At 39.3% G+C, this 23,971-nt stretch overlaps 1 protein-coding gene across 1 annotated transcript; it reads right to left on the minus strand.

Moving 5' to 3' along the window:
• Positions 1–7,485: 7,485 nt before the first annotated feature.
• Positions 7,486–23,748, minus strand: LOC124112332 (lectin-like). The gene is made up of 4 exons (XM_046472397.2): positions 23,249–23,748; positions 16,337–16,418; positions 11,866–12,039; positions 7,486–9,274 (listed from the first exon to the last, which is right to left on the minus strand). Exons 1-4 carry the CDS (start codon positions 23,552–23,554, stop codon positions 9,060–9,062), a joined length of 777 nt encoding a protein of 258 aa, XP_046328353.2. The 5' UTR covers positions 23,555–23,748; the 3' UTR covers positions 7,486–9,059.
• Positions 23,749–23,971: the final 223 nt, after the last annotated feature.

The following is a 23,971-nucleotide window of genomic DNA, read 5'->3' on the forward strand; positions in this document are numbered from 1 at the left end:
ACTCATTCACTGTGTTGATTTATATGTGATTGAACTCACCAAACAATACCATTTCCAAAGTTTGTCCAGAATTAGAATCGAAAAGAGTGCTCAGTATCACATTGTCGTATTTCAGTATTCGGAGTGTTGGTTGAAACATACCATACACTTTAATGTTTCGGAAATCTCCCGAAAGGTCATACGCGCGAACACAATTGCATTGCAATTATCCAAAAGCCGATAACCTTACATTTTTGACGAGTTACAATATCAATAGTTAACAGAGTACAGCTCTAACAGGCATTACCACTCTATTGTACTATGCATTGTACGACAAGATAACCCTTGTGAAGAGACATGGATTCTGGACTTACTCATGGGACTTTCTAAGTAGTTATAAAAGTTCCACAAGACGATAGAACTTGTTTGACCACAAGACTATTGATTCACATTGATTTGTGTCTTTACACTGAAACAACACCTACTGCATATTGAAAGTATTATAAAGTTAAGTGTAGCATATAAGTCTTAAAGGCAACGTGGATATATCCTTAGGGTATACGACCTTGTGAATATTTTACTGCGTCGAATATTGATCCTTTTTAAGGAAACATCTTCTGTGGTGCTTCTTTGATATAGATTCAGCAACACGTGCAAATGCTATAGTCGGCATCGTACAATTTACTCTACTCAATTTACTCTTATATTGGAAGGACTGTTTTGCTTTTATTTACGGGTACAACTGTATATTAATGACGCACGTTTCCTTAGAATTGTGGCAGGAAACCTACACTTCACTACAATGGAGTATTGACATTCAATACAAAATGTACATGATTCCCTTGTGTATCTGAGCAAATTAGTCAATGTGTGTATTGCTGGTTGTTGAACGATATCAGATCATCAATTAACATGAACCTGTTAAACCTCTCGGCCGAATAACCTTGTTTTTACTTTGCCAATCCGAGCAGAAATGTCGCTTCATACGCACAAAGAAACAGTTCAAGAAGGGGACCACAGTTGAGGGTCCTGATGGGTGGGTCCCATAAGCAGTAAGCAGTAAAATTTAAGGTACTTTTTCATTAAGCAGTAATTTTTCTTCTTTTTCAATAAAATCGTCGCGAAAAATTCCTTAATCGGCCATGGAGGGACATGGGACTTTTAATTCTGCTTTCGTTTCATCCTGACAATTCATATTTTTAATACCGGGTAAAATCTCAAATCTCACATTCTAGACTGGTCCCCTGCATCGGTTGCACAGCCTGCTTTCTGTGGCGAAGCATTTGGATCTTGAAGACTGACTGTTTTTGACCATTTTAATCATTTTACGATAAGCAGTAAATTATTTATTTACGTTAAGCAGTTATTTTTTGGTATTTTACGATAAGCATTTACGATAAAAAAAAGGTGAATTTTACGTTTACGATAGTGTTTGAAGGGTGTTTTATACGTTAAGCATTAAAACCCATCACGACCCTCACAATTGGTGTCCATGGGGATGCCTACGTCTTGTCGCAATGTCATACCCCAATATTTTACATAGATGTTTACATGTTTACATAGATTTAACATAGGGTGTGTTCTTACAAGCATATTCCATTTCTTATAGTCAGTTGACATCTCACATTATGAAATAGATGGATGGTGAAAGGCACCATCGAACATGACACATAGACAGTTAGCGAAAATAACTTCTAAAAAGACGTACATTTGATACATCCGATTCAAAATATGATTTTCGTCTTTTGGTGAATTTGTATTGACATCTGTGAGTTAAGAATCTTTCTACTTCACCACACACCAAATGATATTGCGTTGAATGTTTTAACTTCAGTAACAAATGTTATATTTGGGATAACACTTTCTGAGTAAAGTACAGATTCTCGTACTTATTTGGTTTGAGTCCCGTCTGGGATTCGAACCAACACTGCCAGTGTGAGGCATCTAATCGCCAGCACACAAAGTCAGCGATCTAACCAACACTGCCAGTGTGAGGCATCTAATCGCCAGCACACAAAGTCAGCGATCTAACCAACACTGCCAGTGTGAGGCACCTAATCGCCAGAACACAAAGTCAGCGATCTAACTCACTCAGCCACCGAGGCTTCCACAAAAATGAAAGCCCGACAACTGGAAGTCTAGATCTCGTACTTTGTGTACCCTCACTCTGGCAGTGTGGTTCGAATTCCGGACGGGACTCAACCCAAAAATGTGTCTAGTTTTAACTTATGTATATATTTACAAAACCATACATGCACACGTGGCAAAAGTATAGGTTTCTCAAAGTCCCACATTTTATAACCATATAACAGTATGGGCTGAACAAATTGATCATAAATGTTAAGCTGAAACTCGATAAGTTTTTCTAACAGTCTGTATACATAGCTACCGTTGTCTGATCTGTCAGTCTTGACTGGGCTTCGCAAAACCTTCCAGTGTTCGTAACATGACACCAAGATACCAGGATAAACTTTCACAACCTCCACATAAATAGTGTTTATCATTACATTGTTTGCCGTGACGACACATTGTCATTAGCACATAATACATGTATTACTAAGAGTTTGTCAAACAGCCCGCCGGCGTAAAATAATCAACAAACGATAAAATGAGAGTTTGTAAGAAGTGTGGTTTCAGGAAGACAGAATGAGAAGAGTGGTTCATGGTGATATGTTTCTGTATCCTTGTGACTTACTAGTGTGAGTCAGTTACTCATTCACTGTGTTGATTTATATGTGATTGAACTCACCAAACAATACCATTTCCAAAGTTTGTCCAGAATTAGAATCGAAAAGAGTGCTCAGTATCACATTGTCGTATTTCAGTATTCGGAGTGTTGGTTGAAACATACCATACACTTTAATGTTTCGGAAATCTCCCGAAAGGTCATACGCGCGAACACAATTGCATTGCAATTATCCAAAAGCCGATAACCTTACATTTTTGACGAGTTACAATATCAATAGTTAACAGAGTACAGCTCTAACAGGCATTACCACTCTATTGTACTATGCATTGTACGACAAGATAACCCTTGTGAAGAGACATGGATTCTGGACTTACTCATGGGACTTTCTAAGTAGTTATAAAAGTTCCACAAGACGATAGAACTTGTTTGACCACAAGACTATTGATTCACATTGATTTGTGTCTTTACACTGAAACAACACCTACTGCATATTGAAAGTATTATAAAGTTAAGTGTAGCATATAAGTCTTAAAGGCAACGTGGATATATCCTTAGGGTATACGACCTTGTGAATATTTTACTGCGTCGAATATTGATCCTTTTTAAGGAAACATCTTCTGTGGTGCTTCTTTGATATAGATTCAGCAACACGTGCAAATGCTATAGTCGGCATCGTACAATTTACTCTACTCAATTTACTCTTATATTGGAAGGACTGTTTTGCTTTTATTTACGGGTACAACTGTATATTAATGACGCACGTTTCCTTAGAATTGTGGCAGGAAACCTACACTTCACTACAATGGAGTATTGACATTCAATACAAAATGTACATGATTCCCTTGTGTATCTGAGCAAATTAGTCAATGTGTGTATTGCTGGTTGTTGAACGATATCAGATCATCAATTAACATGAACCTGTTAAACCTCTCGGCCGAATAACCTTGTTTTTACTTTGCCAATCCGAGCAGAAATGTCGCTTCATACGCACAAAGAAACAGTTCAAGAAGGGGACCACAGTTGAGGGTCCTGATGGGTGGGTCCCATAAGCAGTAAGCAGTAAAATTTAAGGTACTTTTTCATTAAGCAGTAATTTTTCTTCTTTTTCAATAAAATCGTCGCGAAAAATTCCTTAATCGGCCATGGAGGGACATGGGACTTTTAATTCTGCTTTCGTTTCATCCTGACAATTCATATTTTTAATACCGGGTAAAATCTCAAATCTCACATTCTAGACTGGTCCCCTGCATCGGTTGCACAGCCTGCTTTCTGTGGCGAAGCATTTGGATCTTGAAGACTGACTGTTTTTGACCATTTTAATCATTTTACGATAAGCAGTAAATTATTTATTTACGTTAAGCAGTTATTTTTTGGTATTTTACGATAAGCATTTACGATAAAAAAAAGGTGAATTTTACGTTTACGATAGTGTTTGAAGGGTGTTTTATACGTTAAGCATTAAAACCCATCACGACCCTCACAATTGGTGTCCATGGGGATGCCTACGTCTTGTCGCAATGTCATACCCCAATATTTTACATAGATGTTTACATGTTTACATAGATTTAACATAGGGTGTGTTCTTACAAGCATATTCCATTTCTTATAGTCAGTTGACATCTCACATTATGAAATAGATGGATGGTGAAAGGCACCATCGAACATGACACATAGACAGTTAGCGAAAATAACTTCTAAAAAGACGTACATTTGATACATCCGATTCAACACATCAGAGGTTATATAATGATGAATTAAGAAGGAATACGCGGTGGCAAAGCTTTTACTTCGAGACAACGGTAACGATGTTTGACTCAACAAATCGTACAGAAAGACGTATGTCCAAGGAAACACTTCCGGTAGTTGGGGTCATGCTCATGAATAACTTGACCTACTGGTACGTCAGCATCTGTACTGTTCAAACAATCTTCATCCCCTTGTGTTGTTTTTCCTGCAACATAAACCAAACATCCTGTTCCAACAAGATTACCATCAGCCTTCTGCACGCCAACAACGTCTGTTACCAAGACATCCCTGCATGTTCCCTTCAGCGTATATGTAATGCTTTCTGAATCGCCGGATCAGAGATTGACCAATGTCATCCCTCACAAGACAACACTGATCTGCGTTATGCCTCCAACTCAAGGTGGCTCTATTGTTCATGATAACTACCTACATATTCTTGCTCGATAATGTAGCGGTATACAGTTATGAAGGTGGGGTCTAGTGAATAATAACCCGTTGGGAAAGTCCCCGGGTTTGCAACGAGGAATACAGCCCTTCTGACAATCTGGGTAATGCAGAAGGCTGCAGTGTTCACATTCTCCGATTGGTTGGTTGATTTGTTGTTTAACGCCGCACTCAGCAATATTCCACCTATATCACGGCGACCTGTAAATAATCGAGTCTGGACCAGACAATCCAGTGATTAATATCATGAGCATTGATCCACGCAATTGGGATCGATGACTTGCATCACCCAAGTCAGGGAGCCTGACCACCGTTCATCGCCTTTTACGACAAGCATAGTCGCCTTTTACGGCAAGCATGGGTTGCTGAAGACCTATTCATCCCCGGGTCTTCACGGATCGACCTCGATGCTTGGGAACCTGAGACAGTTATATGTAAGCTCTGTATTTGGCTTCGTTTCGTTACACTTCAATTCGGAAATATCGATTTTAACAAAAGAATACATAAAACATAAATATTCCTTTATTCCGTTTTGGGTGGTGATGCTTTTGAGTGCAGAAATCACTTGGTGTGTCAAATACCCACAACAATATTATGGATCAGCCTTCAATATGTACCAATCTTTGAATGGCATTTAGTGATACACATACGACAGAGAAAACACAGTTGTCATTATGAGGAAAACCTATTCTACCCCGGATCTTCACGGGTCTCACATTCTCCGAAAAGTTCTGGGTGGGTTTGACTAGGCAGCGCTTCCTGGGAGAAGTCCCATTTGCTGTCTGGGCTGCGTGTAGAGGGGACAAGGGCCCTTAGCTAATAATGAGACTAACCAGTCTGACTGTGCCAGGATCACCCAAACCCTTTTTGCAGCAGTTTTATTTCAATCTGTACATAATAATAATAATAATAATAATAATAATAATTTCTTAAGATTATAATGTACAATATGTGCTACATTTTACTGTACTAAGCAGTTTCTGTAGTTTTATCAGCAAAGAAAATTCCTACTGTGTTTAAATTGTCTTTCTCTGTAAGGGGGGTTGTCATTTGGCAGTGTAGGTTATTTTTTAACAGTAATTCCAACTGAGTTACATTGTTTCATTGCTTTGTATTTGGACAATGATTAGTTACCAGGAATGTATAACTATTTAATGTAAGCAGTGGTGAGGAAGTATCTTGAAACGTGTAGTATTCTGTGATGTTTTTGTGACACTGGACTTGTCTAGCACTGTGTTGGAAGCGAGATTATATAAGTGGAGCGGGCCTGGTTCATCGCACATTTCATCTGTCATTAAATCAGGACCAACTTTCGTGTGAATCACCCTGGAGTACCAGCCTAGACCTATCTCGGAAGCTTGACCAATGTTACAGACAGGTGAATAATATTATCACTAACATTTTTTAGATCACTGATGCCTTCATCGTTTTATATTTGATACTGCCATTGACGATTGTACTACCACTCCATTGCATACGACCATTGTATAATTGCTGTGCAGTAATTAGTATTGAATTGTAAACTGTTGACTGTTGATGTCGTGCTTAACAACGATATATGGATCTATACTGAATCGTCGCCTTATTAGTAATTAAAGGAGTCATTATCCATTTCAATACACACCGTCTGCCCGGCAACGGTATAGGGATCTGTACCAAAACGTCGCCTTTACGGTAAATAAAGAAGTTGTTATTCATTAATTGTGTCTACTTTGTGATCCGTCAATTTCTAAGTAATGATTATCAAACAATTCAGTTATTTTAACAGTTTGAAAGGAAATACATGATTTTCACGAGAAGATTTTTTAATTATTAATGCGATTTTTGCTTGAATTAGGGTATTTCTATGGTCAGTTGCTCAAGACATATTATTTTCTCTGAAAAGAATATTATAACAAACAGCTAGTCACTCATTAACCAGCATTACTTTTCATGTTACCTTTCAAGTTTTGACGATACTAAACATATTCGTGCTCTATAGGTATGGCCTAACGTGGTTTATTATTGTTAATCCTCGGATATCTTCTCTTTTCGGTTGGATCAACTGCAAGTTTTTTTACATAAAAGGAGTAACTACTAGAATGGAAGAGCTGAAGGCTTCTGTTGCTAAAAGCTGACATACATCAGCCCTTTTGGAACACGTACTAACTTCCGTCTACAATATCTTCCAATGGTCTCCTTCCATCCTCCATGTCAAGTGCATTAAGTTTCGCTGAACACCACCAAAGCTGTTTTCGGCGTACAAAATCTCTATCACTCAGCACAGAATGTCAGAAAGCCCAAATATATTCTCAGATTTAGATAAAGCTAATCAGTTAAACAAGTATTTAACATTCATAGCAGATGTTGATGGAAGTAAGATTGTCAAATGAGGAAAAACGTACAGATAAAACATTTAGCACATTGCGAATAAACGTCTATGAAATAAGTGATATAATAAAGTCTCTCCCTTTTAAAAAAGCTTCGGGCCCAGATCGCATAAGTCATAAAATTCTGAAACATACTGTAGCATATTTAATTCATGTCTATTATTTAATATTTCATTGAGAACGCGTACATATCCAAGTCAATGGAAATAAGCTCGTTATGCCACCATTGAAAAAACGTGACTCAACACTATCCTCAAGTTATAGACCAATATCTTTAATAAGCTGTATCGGGAAAGTATTCGAACGAGTTGTGTTCAAGCACTTGCAAAATTATTTTCATAAGAATTCGTTGGAACATAGTCTGACACTGAAGAGTTAAAAGCTGGTGTGCCACAGGGATCGGTACTGGGCCCTTTCTTGTTCCTTGTGTACATCAATGATATTACTGACAGATTGAACTGTGCAACAAGATTATTTGCCGATGACACATCCCTAGGGATATCATCTAATAACATTGAACATATAGAAACTACTATGAATAGCAATTTAAACAAAATTAATAAACAGGATCAAGACTGGCTAACTCTATATAATCCGAGCAAAACAAAATCAATTCTCGTTTCCACAAGAGAGCCGCAGAGAACTTTGAAATTATTTTTGGATAATCAAATCATTGAAAATGTTAAAACACACAAACACCTGGGTGTTATATTGTCGTCATCGGGCAAGTGGTCATGTAATATTGATTCGATTATTAAAACAACATCAAAGATGATTCATTCATTGAGAAAGCTTAAGTATATGCTCTGTCGTAGTGTGTTGAATAAGATTTATGCAATGTTTATTAAACCACATTTTGAATATGCATGTGAAGTTTGGGACGGTTGTACCAAGGAGCAGAGTGACAGATTAGAAAAACTCCAACTGGAAGCAGCAAGAATTGTAACTGGTTTACCAACCTATACTTCCGTCAAAAATTTATATTTCGAAACTTCCTGGGAGCCTTATCAGAGCGCAGGAGAAAACGTAAATTGTGTTTATTCTATCAAATGTATAACAATATGACACCTTCATACCTTAAAGATCTTGTACCTCACTCTGTCGGGACAAGCGTAACATACAACCTTAGAACCGCTCACAATATAACTATGCCTCTATTACGTACTAAGTTATCTGAATCCTCGTTTATACCATCCGCTATCAAATTGTGGAATACATTACCTATTCAGCAAGGGAATATTGAAATTTATTAGTTTAAGAGCAGATAAACCTACAGCTCCATCATATTTCTCATGGGGGTTTAAGGAAAATTAACATAATACATACAAAATTAAGATATGATGACAGTGAATAAAAAAAATGACTTTTTTAGAAAAGGTTTAAACGAGGATCCAATTTTCCGATGTGGCAGCCCATGTGAAAATTCATATCATTTTTTCATTGAATGTCCTTTATTAAATCAGCTAGAAACGAATTGATGCACTCACTATTGTTAATGGTGAAAGATACTTGTGATGTAAATATTGACCTGATGCCAGTTGGAAATGCAATTTTACCTAATTATGTGAACGAAAGCATTTTTAAGAATGTACATACATATATAAAGAAAACAAAAAGGTTTGAGTGAGCAATGTGAATATATATCTTTTCTTTCCTTTCCGTCATTTGATTTATCAACTGAAAATAAGCATACATGTAAGTCTATGAGAGAGGGCGTTCTAAGTTGTGATTACTTGTGCCCAATCCTTTTTATGAAAATAAAATATATTTAAGCTAAATCAGATGTCCCTCGCATGTGCAAAATTGACACTCTGGTCACGTTCTTTAGAAGACTATTCCTCGAATTCACAAATGAAATAGAATTTGTAATGACTTGGCTCGTCTGTCCATCCAAAGTTGGGCTGCACAGTCATGGTGGATCCATTGACACGACGCGGATGAGTTTCGCCCCAGGCATAGTACAAAATCAGAGTTCCATCTGGCCACCGCCACGTGTCGTCATCCGCATGATAGACACCTCCCACCCAATGGTGCCTGAAGTCGGAGCCTGTCAATAAGCAACATTTCAACGAATTAGATCATCCTCGATCATCCAGGGTATTATACACTCTTCAAAAAAAGAAACGCATAGGTGTTTTGAGAATTCCAATTAGATGTTTTCCCCAGCAATCGTAATAAAGACAATTCTCATGTTTGTTTCCCGTTAATCATGTCATGTTTTTTTGTGCATTGCGCGCAAACACATCTCAAAATGTTTTTTTTGTAAACGTTTATCAGCAAAAATGCAAAGGATGCACGGAAATTGTTTTCGGAAAAAGTTTTCGGCACAATGCACGTGCAAAATGTACATGTTGGAAACAAGAGTAGAGACACTGACAATAAAAGACCGTACAAAATTCATCTGTTCATTACGATTTTTCTGACGTGAACGGAGATCGAAAAATGCCAAGATTAACTGCAGCTGACCGAAATATCGCCATTGGACGTTTGGAAGCAGGGGAGTCCCAATCTGCCGGTGCTAGACACTTCAAAGTTCAACAAAGCACCATATATCGACTATGGGATCGATATACCCGCACTAATTCGACTCAAGATCATCCCAGAAGTGGAAGACCAAAAGTGACCACCCCTGCAGAGGATCGGTACATCCGGTTTCATCGCCTTCGGAATCGATTTGCTACAGCAACGGACACTGCAGGACAAGTGCCTGGTATGCGAAGAATTTCCGACCAAACCATCAGAAATCGTCTGAGGGAAGAGGGAATTCGAGCGAGACGACCAAATGTTGGACCTGTCTTGCGACGTCTACACCGTCAACGACGTGTCCGGTGGTACAACAGAGTACAGGCATGGGATCTCAGGAACTGGCGACGCGTTTGGTTCAGCGATGAGTCACGTTTTCTCCTTCAACGACGGGATGGAAGACAACGTGTATACCGACGTCGACATGAACGTTTTGCGCCGAACTGCGCTCGACAGGTGGACCGATTTGGTGGAGGGAGTGTCATAATGTGGGGAGCCATATCCTACACGGGTAGATCACAGTAAGTGGTTGTCCAGCCAGGGCAATCTTACATCAAACTGATTCATAGACCAAATTCTGCGTCCTCACCTCCTCCCAACTTTGGACCGCCAGAGGGAGCTGTTCCAACATGACAACGCTCGGCCCCACACAGCACGTGCAACAGTTAATTTCCTTGTTAATGAGAACATCAATGTCCTTCCATGGCCGTCCGAATCGCCTGATCTCAACCCGAATGAACATTTGCGGGACGAACTTGATGTAATGTTACCAGCGTCCCCACACACTGGCACAACTCGCCAACGCCTTACAGGAGGAATGGCGAAGAATTCCCCACGAAAAAATCCGAGGACTTGTGCAATCTGTGCCAAGGAGGTGTCGAGCAGTGACGGCTGCAAGAGGTGATGTGACCAGGTACTGACCATGACGCCCTCTTGTGGCTACACATGTGCAATGACTGAACTGAATTAATGCTGACAATGACGACAATGCTTTTGTCGATCACTGTGTCTAATTTCATTTTACTGTGTTCACGCATATTCTGTGTAGATACTTTTACATCCGCTTAACAAATATCCTTATTTTTTAACTATGCGTTTCTTTTTTTGAAGAGTGTATCTTCATTGTTTTACATTGTATTGTATAGCGAAGTGCATGCACGTGTTTGGCTGCTTATACTGAGTCCGGACTTATTCCGTACCATGCCGCAGTTTAACATGACTACGAACCGACCGGTCTTTGTTTTATCCCACTTTTGCCGAGCGCTGGCAAGGTAACAATAAGTACCATCTTTCAACGCATATTGGTATGACGATGCCGGGGATCGAACTATCGACCCACCGCACGCTCTATCAACAGAGGTGGACAGTTTCATACAAAATTATCAGGAATAGGATCATGTGCAGTTTCAAAGAAAGAGCGAATGACATTTTTCGATGCGATCAATAATACATGTTTGTTTGTGTGTTGTTTAACGCCGCACTCAGCAATATGTGTCGGCGGTCTGTAAATAATCGAGTCTGGACCAGAAAATCCAGTGATTGATATCATGAACATCGATGCACGGAATTGGGATACGATGACATGCATCAACCAGTTCAGCGAGCATGACCACCCGATCCCGTTTGTCGTCTTTTACGACAAGCATGGATTGCTGAAGACCTGTTCTGACCCGGATCTTCACAGATCCAATAATGCATGGATCGAGCCGGATAGATATACGGTTTTATTAATATCAATGAATGACAGGTTTTGCGGAATTTAACAAAAGAGTAATGTTCCCTAATCAACTTATGCCGCCATATTTTTACCACGTATTTGAATGTTCACTGGTTCATTAAGTCAAGGCCTCAATCTTGCTTTATATTTTAAACTCAGATTAATTTGTCTCACAGCACCAAAGAGGTGGTTTCCGTCCGCCGGAGTTCGAAAAGCCAATTGAGGTATGCGCCAACAATTTGGCGCACGAAAAAGCACCCCTGTCGGTGCTCATTCCAACTATCGATGGGTGTCTGAACAAGACAAAACTCTTTGTAGAGTCTTATCCAACACATCTATGTAAAACAAACCTTGTAAAGTGCAAATGATCACAGGATGTCCAAATGTCATTAACTTACCAAATATTTCTGTCATATTTCCAATAAATGTGTTCTCTTCAGCAGTTTTGATCCTAGCTAACTGGCCACCTTCTTTTTGACAGTACTCCTGAGCCCAGGGCCACATCCGGAACTTGTGGATGAAGCTGTAACTTGTTCTGGTGTTGAGTTTAATGTCCATAAATCGCACAGGTTCTGGGGGAAATAGAAGCAGGTGTTAAAGTGGCTGTGATTTTTATCTAAAAACATAACTGTCCAAAAAAATGCTTAAATGAATGTGTTTGTTTTTACGTCGCTTAGCCTGTTGCATGCATAACATTGTATGTCGCCTAGGAGTATGTTTTACTTCTCCCTCTATTGTCACTGTTACATCATAGGCATTATGACGTCACAAATACTAATGTTGTGCGTCGCCTAGGACTACAATGTAAGTTAAAGTTTTCATTATACACGAAGAGCCGTTGAACGGCAAAGGATCTTGTGTGGATAAAGGAGTTTTGACAAGCACGAATATTTGGTCTCTGTTGTGTTGTTTTGTACATACTTATAATTATACCTGATGAAATATGACGTTCATTGGTATTGTATTAAATATATGATATTATATATATAAACGACGAGGGAGTTGCCTATTGTACAATAAAACAATGCAGGCAGAGGAAGGGGCGCAGCTGCGTTTTATTCTCCCTGCAGTGTTTTATTGCACGTTAAACAACGACCTTATTGTTGATAGTTTTATAACAAACTACTCGGGGTTTTTTTTTAAAATGGCGACTCCCTGAATGTAATCCGATCCGGTGATTTTGGACGAGTCCATTTAATGAACAGGGGAGTTAAAGTTGGTATTTCATGAACATATTCACAAACCTCAATACAATGAGGGCCATTATTTTCACCTTTTCTCTCTTTACGGATTGTCTTATTTCGCCAACTTTGGGATGCGATCGTTCGGCCATTGCATTTATCTGCTTTGCTCAGCTGCATCTAGGGGGAACAACTCACTTCATTCTCCAACACAACATCGTCCAATTTACGACGTCATCAAGTTGCAAGCGTATTGTCGAATCTCCAAAATGACGTCATCATAGCAAAATGGTTTATCTTGAAATAAACCACGCCTCATCTTTTTTTTGTCTTTGCGATTTATCACGTAGCTATATCTTTTTATTCTTATACAATACAATGGCACCTGTGTGACCCGTATCTGGTGCCATTATATCAGAAAAAAGGGAACTTAAGAAGGTGTATTTATATATTAACGTGCATCTTTTAACAGTTAAAATCCTCGATGGTGTGAATCAACTGAATGTACAGTTTCGTTTTAAATAATTGATATAACCTCGACAGATTGGATGGATTTATCAATCGTTCCCGGTTTTGTTCATATGAATAAAATGGATTTGCCCTTGCATGTGTTTGTGACGGGTGCCACCGGCGAAAAGGTGTTATCAACACCATTTGATAGTGATTCATGTTTGATATGTTATTGTCTGAAATGTGATGGACTCTGCTTTTGGAAGATGTTTCCTGTTATCATTGGAAGGGTTTTGTTGTTTTATTTATCTGATACAAAATGTCCTATTTTCAAAAGATAAAGTGGCACGCCAGCAGGCATATTACCTTGTTTCAATGTTTAAATAGGGTTCACCTGGGGTTGCTACGCTAAAAAACATTTTATCGCATGGTTCCAACATTGGCTTTCGATATTTGAAAATATGTTGAAATCTGACATTGTTTCAACATAAAATTCAACATTTCATGAAAACATAAATTCACTGACTTTTTATGAAATATCTATTTTTATCTTTGTCATTTACTCCCAATAAGGCGCTGCTATCCGCTGTGCAGAGTTGCCTCCCTTGGGCACGCCAGAAATCTATGATTGTGGGTTCGAATCCCGGTTCGCCCCAACTTTGATTCTAGGTTTATCAGCACCATACCCGTGTCGTATGTTTCACCGTAGTGGTAAACGTCTTAGACCTGCATCACTTCGGGCTTTCCTCCCACATTAAGCTGACAAGCCGCGATATAACTGGAATACTGTTTAAAGCGGCGTTAAACCCAGCTCACTCGCTCACTCATCCCATTGAATATACATTGTCAATGCAAAAGAATAACTAAAGTACTCACGGAAATGAAAAAAACTGGGTTTTTTTAATTTAAAAATCGACACAAAGTGTTACGTAGCTGTAAATACGAAATAACAAAACAACTCGAAAAGTACTAGTCTGGATTTGCTAGTTTGATCTCAGTAAACAATACAAAATGTACTTTACAGGAGGTAATTTGTCGGCACTTTCAACATTCAAAAATAAAAGTCCAAACTGACATAGCAGAAACAGACTATAGGCATTAGGCACCTGTTCTCACCTGTCGTCAAGGTGTCATAGGTCACCTTGATCTACTTACACCTTGTTATGCCCTGTTTCACAATAGTCTGTTTTATTCACATTTTTACACACTTTTACGTGTAAAAAGGCATAAAAACATTTGATACGCTGTATTTGTGCCACGGCCCAATTAGTACTAATTTAGTTGTATGAATATTTACATATTTTGTATATTAACTGCATTTATTTAAGATCTGAGGTCGAACAAACAGGGTTTTTTTCATTTCCGTGAGTACTTTAGTCTAGATTTTCTGCCGAGACAGATTCCACTTGGTGTAAAGGGCAAATAGCTTTGAAAATTAGATGAATGGGCCAATAGAAATCAGTGATGACACCATGTGTTCGCAAAAAGGGTAAGCCACGTATGGAACGTGTCTCAAATATGGAGAAACTCGCATGTCCCCGACACGAAACATGGACCTCAGTCAGCGCCAAATAGTATCCGAGAAGGTGCAACGTGGACGAGGAGAAAAGTTTGGGAGTCCATTCCACCTGACTACTTAGAACTACAGATCTGCATTTATCAATGAACCAATAATCAATCAATAGCCGACCCATGAAGATCCAGGGTAGAATAGGTCTTCAGCAACCCATGCTTGCCATAAAAGGCGACTATGCTTGTCGTAAAAGGCGACTAACGGGATCGGGTGGTCTGGCTCGCTGACTTGGTTGATGCATGTCATCGATCCCAATTGCGTGGATCGATGCTCATGATGCCAATCACTGGATTGTCTGGTCCAGACTCGATTATTTACAGACCGCCGTCATATAGCTGGAATATTGCTGAGTGCGGCGTTAAACAATAAACAAACAAGCATCACTCAATAGCCAAACAAACTTGAATATTGTTCATTCAGCGTCGAACAATCAACATTATTTTTAATCCAACCAAAAGTCATGTCATTTCAAACTTGAAGCACGACATTGATTCAACATTCATTCAACATTCATTCAACATAGTTGTGCCTGCTTGGAACGGTATTGCCAAGAAACGTACCCATTGACGTCACTCGTGGACAGTGTTAAGGACATTTCCATGTTCTTAAACACCGAAACATATCGTCATAAGAAGCACGAGATAATCATGCATTGACACGTTGTACGTAGGCATTATATAATATCGTATATGAACTTTGACGACCACGATTTTAAATATTATACATGTTGAACATATCCAGTTCGAACCTCCAAAAGGTCCATAAAAAAGTTGGTTTATTATTTTAGGTGTGTGTGTGTGTGTGTGTGTGTGTGTGTGTGTGTGTGTGTGTGTGTGTGTGTGTGTGTGTGAAAGATCTATGCTCATGACGTCAATCACTGGGTTGTCTGAGCCAGACTCGATATTTGCCTTCATATTGCTGGAATAATGCTGAATTCGGCGTTATTCAACAAGCAAACAAACAAACAGAAGGTCATATGAAATGTGATTTTGTATATTGCTGAAATTGTAAATATTTCGCTGAAATTAGTAGCGTAGTCGGTAGATACCAAAAATTAGAAAGAAATAAGGTTGCTGGAGACCTATATTCCCAAATAATAGCAGTAAAAGGCGACTAACGGGATCGGGTGGTCAGGCTCGCTGACTTGGTTGATGCATGTCATCGATCCCAATTGCGTGGATCGATGCTCATGATATCAATCACTGGATTGTCTGGTCCAGACTCGATTATTTACAGACCGCCGTCATAAAGCTGGAATATTGCTGAGTGCGGCGTTAAACAACAAACCAACCAACCAACCAAACCAAATAATAGCACAATGACTTACCTCTGTTCATCATTACATATTACGAACAAAGTAAGTACGTTAAGTAAAACGCCGCCCTGGGGACAACTTCATGTGGGAGGACAGAAACACAGATGCAGTGAAGTCAACTGCTGACGGAACAAGCACAATTAGACCAAGCGGATCCTATTTATGGTAAGGGACGCAACTCTGCAAAATGAAATCCGGTACCTTTGACCAGTGTCTGAAAACAGGAAGATGCAACCCTTTGACATTCTTAAAGCCTTAATGGAACCTAAAACTGGTTTGACCCCAGAAACAAACAACACATAAAATAATAACGTCCACTGCTCGTGTGTGTTAAAAGTGAAACTACTCACTGCACTCTGTATCACCGCTCCTCGGTACAATACACATCTGTTCGTTACTGCAGGAGTGATTTCCGCATGGTCCACTTAAACCCTACGGAGAGATTAAAAATTGAAATAGTTACACTTTTGGAAAAAGAGTGAGTGAGTGAGTGAGTGAGTGAGTGAGGGAGGGAGGGAGGTTTTACGCCGCTTTTAGCAATATTCCAGCAATAACACGGCGGAGGACACCCGAAATGGGCTTCACACATTGTACCCATGTCGGGAATCGAATCCGGGTCTTCGGCGTGACGAGCGAACGCTTTAACCACTAGGCTACTTGACCGCCTTTTGGAAAAAGACTTTGTTTTACCATGAAGTTCGAAAGAACTCGATTCTGATTGGTCAGTTGAGAGGTTTCAGATCATAATAATCATTTCTGATTGAAACATCTGATTTGATGTCTGTAGTTATTTTGAAATAATGATATGAACAATTATAGGTTAAACAATTCAGTGTTTCGGCATTGTACAATGTTCATTTCTGGCAATATAATTATTTTGTGAGTGAGTAAGGTTTTACGCCGCTTTAAGAAATATTCCAGCAATATCACGGCAGGGGACACCAGAAATGGGCTTCACACATTGTACCCATGTCGGGAATCGAATCCGGGTCTTCGGCGTGACGAGCGAACGCTTTAACCACTAGGCTACTCGACCTCCCCTTTTTGTTATATAAAAATAACTATCATATCCATTGGTCTTATCATACATCCATGTCAGAATGATGACATCTGATTGGTTCACGTGATCTTGATAAAATAATTTGTATCCCACCTTGGAGGAAAATAAATCCTTTATACCCCGCCACGAACAAGACAGGGTGCACATAGATTACTGGGAGGGAGAATACATCCCTTCTGCTTCGAAACAAATAGCCTGACGCTTTTTCCGAGTCAATGAAAGTCATGTGACATAGCACAAGCTAACCTCAGCTCAATCGAACCGCTGTATTCCATCAATATTTAATTTGTTTTAATTCCTTTACAATGGTAAACCTAGAAAGATTGGAGAAGAGAAGATGATCGATCTTGCGACTTACAGCGCCAGGATCGGGCAGTTTACCCACCCTCCAGGGACCCGACAGGTGAGACATATCGCAATGGACGCTGAGTACACACCTCACACGTCGTGCTCTGATACACCGCTGCGTGTATCAGTCTGCATGGTCTTGCTTACACTCCACCTCATGCTGTCGGCAATTCTGCTAGCTAACAAACAAGTTCTCTCTAACGCCGTTGAGGATCTTCATCGTTATTTAACACATGATCACGAAAGTGTATGTGACGTCACTGTGTTTATCCCTGTGACAAGTCATGCATGTCGGCCATGTTTTGCGACTTCATTACTCAACTGTGACGGTCTCCGCATCGCAGGATATGTAACGAGACTCCGTAAACTACTCTCTGGTGATGTTGAGACCAACCCAGGGCCTGTTACTATGGAAGATTTGAACAATGTAAAGACTGAGATCAAATCAGATATCCTCGCAGAACTACGGGATTTCCGACAGTCTCTGTTTACCGAGATGAGTGTTATTAAATCACAACTAACCGACCTTAGCAGCAAGTGTTCATCACTTGAGAACTCACTTTCAGAAGTGCGCTCAGAGGTAGAAAGGATTGGACTTGAACAGGAGACTATCTACTGTGATATAGATGCACTCTATCAGAAAGTTGAACAACTTGAAGACAAGGTATCTAGTCAAGACTCTGATATCGACAGGTTAGAGGCCTTCAGTCGTCGGGATAATGTAGTATTTTATGGCGTGCCTGAAGAAGCTGATGAGACCTTCGAAATGTGCAAGGATAAAGTTATTATTATGCTCAAGACAAAGGACTGGCAACGCACCGATATTATACGGGCGCATCGGATAGGGGTCAAACAGCCGCAACCCAATAAACCCCGCCCTCTCATTGCTAAGTTTATTCTGACGGAGGAGAAGATTATAGTACTGAAGCACAGACATACCTTGAGGAGTGTTGCTATAGGCGTTGCTAACGACCTAACCAAGCACCAGAGACAGACTCTAGCTGATCTGAGGGACAAAGGCCTAGATGCGTACTACAAAAATGGTAGACTGGTCACAAAACCTGGTACCCATGACAACACATCCAGACACGAATCGACACGGAGATATGTACATGCTAAACAAACCACTACTGCTCCTGTTTCCCGGAATGCCCAACCTCCAAGAGCTGACTACTCCGCCCCCAACAGCAATTCCGAGCACAGTGCTACCGCGGACAGTAGCTAGGGATACGGCCCGGCCCCTACAATCACTTCTGAATTATCAGGTGCAGAACATTCCATTTCCATATCAAACCTCAAAATAGTTACATGGAATATTGAAGGTTTTCTTTCCAAAATAGACGATCTAGACTTTTTAGATTACATAAAAGGCTTCGAAATTATATGTCTAGTTGAAACATTTATTGACTATGCATTATCCATACCTCAGCTGTCAGCTTATGACACATATATTGCAAAAGCTCATAGGCTAGCTAAGGCTGGTAGACTGTCAGGCGGTGTAACGTTGTTGGTTAAGACCCGTATAGACCTGCACTGCCAACAGATTAAATTAGATATACACAATGTCGTATGCATTAAATTTGATAATTTCTCAACTCTTTGCAAAAACCTGTTATTATTTGGAATGTATGTTCCACCCATCGGCTCAACATTCTACGTTGCAGCTGAAAAGGCAACCGCCATTGAATTGGTTGACCAGTGGTTGATTGAGCATAGTGACTTAGACTGTGAGGTCATCATCTGTGGGGACCTGAATGCCCGTGTAGGCAGGGGAAACAACCCACCAGAGACACTAACTCAACGTGGCCTCAACAATGCAGCATTCCCCGATGAACCACCCGTTCCAGTAGAAAAGAGACAGTCATGTGATAGTTTTGTAAACGCTTTTGGTCGTAAGCTACTGGAACTTTGTTTCACTCATGATTTATATATCTTCAACGGCAGGACAACTGGAGACAAAGAGGGTAGTTTCACTTACATAGCAGATCAAGGATGTAGCGTAATCGATTATTTTATAGGTTCAGTTAATGTTCACAATTGTTGTCAATCCATGTTTGTGGATACAAGAGTTGAGTCAAAACATATGCCTGTATGTCTACATTTGGACATATTTCTCCCTAAAGTATCTACAAGTGATGATTATCTTTCCACCAAAACACACAAATATAAATGGAACCCTCGTAAGCGTGATGTGTTTATAGGAAGTATAACAAATCTATGTCCATCCTTCAACGAGCTCATCGATCTTTTAACTTTTGATTTCAATTTTGCCCTCGAAAAATTTGTTAATGTTGTTCTTTGTGCCGCTGACTGTATGAAGGTACCTTGTGTTAAAAGTTCACCCCGAAATACGGGGTTTTATAATAGTGAATGCAGACGAGCAAAACGGGAAGCGAGGCGATACATGAGGAAATTCAAAGAGAAGAAATCTAACGAAAATAAGTTTATCTTTTGTAAAATGAGAAACAAGTATAAACATGTTTGCAGAACAGCAAAATCAAACTATCAATTTATGACACGAACAAAACTAAAGCTATCTCTATCTGATTCAACCACATTTTGGAAAGAGTTACGGAGTATATCAGGTCGTAGGGAAACAAAGAATAACATAAGTAAAGAGTGCTGGTTTGATCATTTCACAAACGTTTTTCAGTGTACAGATGTATTACATGCTGAGACGAATGTCAATGTGATGAAGATTTTATACTTGATGACATTGACCAGTGTATTTTGGAGTCGCCGATTACCGACTCAGAAATCCACAAGGCTATAAATCGTTTAAAGAATGGCAAATCCCCTGGTGTTGATGACGTGGTCATTGAAATGTTAAAATGTTGTGAAAATGTAATAACTCCTTTCCTACGAAATTTGTTCAATAAGTTATTTGATTCTGGATTATTCCCTCAGAACTGGACGAAAGCTATTATCCTTCCACTACATAAGAAAGGTAACAAAAATAATCCAGATAACTTTAGAGGGATATCTCTATTGTGTACAATTAGTAAGGTTTACACAAGTGTTTTAAACTCTAGACTTACAAACTGGGCTAATATAAGAAGTAAATTACCCGAGACACAAGCAGGCTTTAGACAGGGATATTCTCCTGCTGACCACATATTCACGTTGAATGCAATTGTTAATTTATAACAAATGTTTATCGAAAAGAAAAGGGAAATTATACGTTGCTTTTGTGGATTTTAAAAAAGCGTTTGATTCAGTAAATCATCTTAAGCTATGGGAGTGTCTGCACGATGTAGGCTAGGGTGGAAAGATGATGAGAGCACTTAAGGGAATCTATGCCTCCGTGAAAGCGTTTGTGAGATGTAATGATAACATTTATACAGAATATTTTGATTGTCCTAACGGAGTTAAACAAGGCTGTATATTAAGCCCTCTATTATTTTCCTTTTTCACCAATGAACTGTCAAATGATGTTTCATCACATGGGAAACACGGCGTACAATTATTTCCTGACTAGTTTGAAATATTATTATTATTGTTTGCCGATGACGTTATTCTTGTCTCTGACACAGTAACTGGTTTACAGAACCAACTTAATATTCTTGATAACTTTGCAGATTCACATGGATTAACGGTTAATTTAGATAAAACGAGAGTTGTTGTATTTAGAGGAGGAGGGCGGTTATCTGTTCATGAGAAATGGTTCTATAAAGGCAAACGTATTTCAACCGCGAACTCCTATAGATATCTTGGGTTTGTATTCTCATATACATCAAAGATGAACCAATGTGTTTCAGATCTAGCATCAAGGGGTAAACGAGCTTTAATGGAAATATTTCGCAATCTACGGAAGATTGGTTTTGTTGACACTTCAGTTTTCTTTAAAATATTTGATACTCAGATTCAACCTATTCTTTTATATGGTGCGGAAATATGGGGCGTAGACAGATTTGAAAAAATGGAACAAGTGCATATTATTGCTTGTAAGGAGTTTCTTAACGTTGGTTTGGAAACCCCAAATGCTATTGTGTATGGGGAATGCGGTCGGTACCCACTACATGTAAATGCTATGTGTCGTTCTGTAAAGTATTGGCTAAAACTGATTGAAATGGACGAAGATAGGATACCAAGAAAATCTTATAATATGCTTGTATATAACGACAAGTGTGGTCGTCATAACTATGCTTCTTCTATTCGTTCCATATTATTTTCTCACGGATTCGGAGTAGTTTGGCTCAGTCAAGCTGTTGGCGACAAACCATCATTCATGAATAGTTTTAAAAACGTTTTTAAAAATATGTTCTACCAATCATGGAATAGTACTATCAAGGCTAGTTCTAGGTACATTCTGTATAAAGAATTTAAAAGTCTCCTGGAACCAGAAAAATACCTTTCCATTATTACTGAAATTACTGAGCCGGGCTACTAAGACTTAAGGTAAACGAAGGTAGATGGGCTGATATTGACTTACGTTTACGACTCTGCCCCATATGTGAAACAAGTATAGAGAATGAATATCATTTTACTTTAGAATGTGAATATTACAACGATATTAGACATCTGTATTTACCAACAACATTTTGCCATAATCCAAATATGCATAAATTTAAAACGCCACTGTCATCTTCGTGTAAACAATTACTTGGAAAACTATGTAAATACCTGTATTACAGCTATGAAAGAAGACGTAATTATGAAAAGTCTGTAAACCTGTAAATTTGTACCTGACATTACCTTTTTTTCATGTACCACACTATTTCAAATGTATGTATTGTATATGGGCCAGTGGCCTTGGTACAAATAAAGACTTCTTATATTAAAACATGTCGCTAAGATAAATTCGTTGTAGCAGTATCACTCGGGGTACATGTGGTTTTATGGGTCGCATAAAACCACGTGTACCCCGAGTAATGCTACTAAAACTTATGTGATACTCATATCAGACAACACGATAGAAATCAAAGCAGTGTATTTAACGTTTAATGTATGACATAAGCAACGCAGTCTTGGTAGGAAGCCATACAGTCAAGATTACCCAGAAGTCCAGAGTCGACTTTTTACATGCGTATGTCATATAACACAACACAAAAATTAACTTTACACGTCAAATACTATTGAACCACAAGAAATAAATCATAAAACTTTATGCAGATATTGTCTAAAGTTTCATTTACTGAATCTGTCAGATTTACCTTTTCCCATTCACTGTGTATGGTTTACAGGCTTCACGAAATAAACATATAGCAGTAAGCTGCAGTTCCTCATTTGTGCACACTGTCTCAGAATGAAACGCGCATGAAATACTCATATCCCCTGCCAATATGACATGTCCGGTTGTGTGCAAGGAAAGAAATATTGTACGGTTTCAGGATCTGCTCCGGAAACGAGCACTAACGCCATTTTCAGTCTAAGTCAAAATCGTTGCTATGGAAACTCGAAAAATAGAGTTTTATGACCCCAAACTATCAAATGGCACCAGTTTACCGCTAGACTTATCTATGCGCAAAGATTGGTGAAGAAATATTGTTTTCAAGATCTGCTCCCGAAACGAGCACTACCCCCATTTTCATTCTAAGTCAAAGCCATTGCCATGGAAACTCGAAAACGTTTTAAATCCCAATCTATCAAGGAAACCAGTTCATTATCAGACCTATCTATGTGCCAAGTTTGATTAAGATATCTCTCAGTTTTGGGGTTCTGCTCCGGAAACGAAACGTGACGGACGGACGGACAGCACCCATTTCTATATCCCCCTTCCACGTCGTGGCGGGAGATAGTAATACTTCAGACGTAATTGTAAGAACATTATACATTCATATTTAATTTCATCCGCATATATATTATTTTCCATTAATCCCATATAATGAGAATGTTAATAACGTGTTGTAAATACCTTAGGCCAGCCGTTGATATCGCTGTATATAAACCCAGGACGAATCTGAATGCCAGGCCCACTTGTTGAGTTTTTCAAATTCAGAAAACAAATCCTCGTGTTGGTGTCCAATTGGAACGATGCACACACCTCAGCCCTCAAACAAAAAGATGCACAGCTTAAAACGTTGGAGTTCCTCTCGTATTGAAAGGAATAGTCTGGAAGGGCATGTCCACTTACTAACAGAGATTCAATATTGCATGCGTCCCCAGATACGACAATCAGCCGACACCCAAGAACAAAGATCACCTTGCAGAAGAGTCTCATCTTCAAGCTGCTTGTGTTGGTCCGTGAGAGGACTCAGTCTGTCAACGTTGTTCAGACATCAAGTATCTCGGTTGCTATAGGCACGTCAATACGTCGATAGTATTATCTAAATACAACTACCCCATTATTTATGTTAACGAGGCATTGGTTCAAACGCCCATTGTGCGTGTTCGTAGACTAAAGAATATTGATGAAAAATGTTCTTGCTCTGCAGTTTCAAGATAGAATAAGTTGACCTAAGTCGATGAAATTATATGGAACGGGTAAGCCGTGTGGGCAAGTGATCAAACGCGCCGGGTACTGGGATCGTATCTCGCTAGTGACTAGGTTGGTATTATTCTACCTTGGGACAGGTCTTTACAGTGTTCTTACTAACCCTAGTGTACAGGACAAACACAATCACAAGGACCCACTCGC

The sequence above is a fragment of the Haliotis rufescens genome, unplaced genomic scaffold (genome assembly GCF_023055435.1).
Source record: "Haliotis rufescens isolate VD_foot unplaced genomic scaffold, xgHalRufe1.0.p SCAF_8, whole genome shotgun sequence".
NCBI classification, from domain to species: Eukaryota; Metazoa; Mollusca; class Gastropoda; order Lepetellida; family Haliotidae; genus Haliotis; species Haliotis rufescens.

Excerpts from the sequence above, each read along its gene's own strand:
- LOC124112332 (XM_046472397.2), bottom strand. The coding sequence starts at position 23,554 with ATGAGACTCTTCTGCAAGGTGATCTTTGTTCTTGGGTGTCGGCTGATT. Across the intron at positions 16,419-23,248 it reads ATATCAACGGCTGGCCTAAG|GGTTTAAGTGGACCATGCGG; the intron begins GTATTTACAACA and ends ATCTCTCCGTAG. Across the intron at positions 12,040-16,336 it reads GAGCGGTGATACAGAGTGCA|AACCTGTGCGATTTATGGAC; the intron begins GTGAGTAGTTTC and ends TATTTCCCCCAG.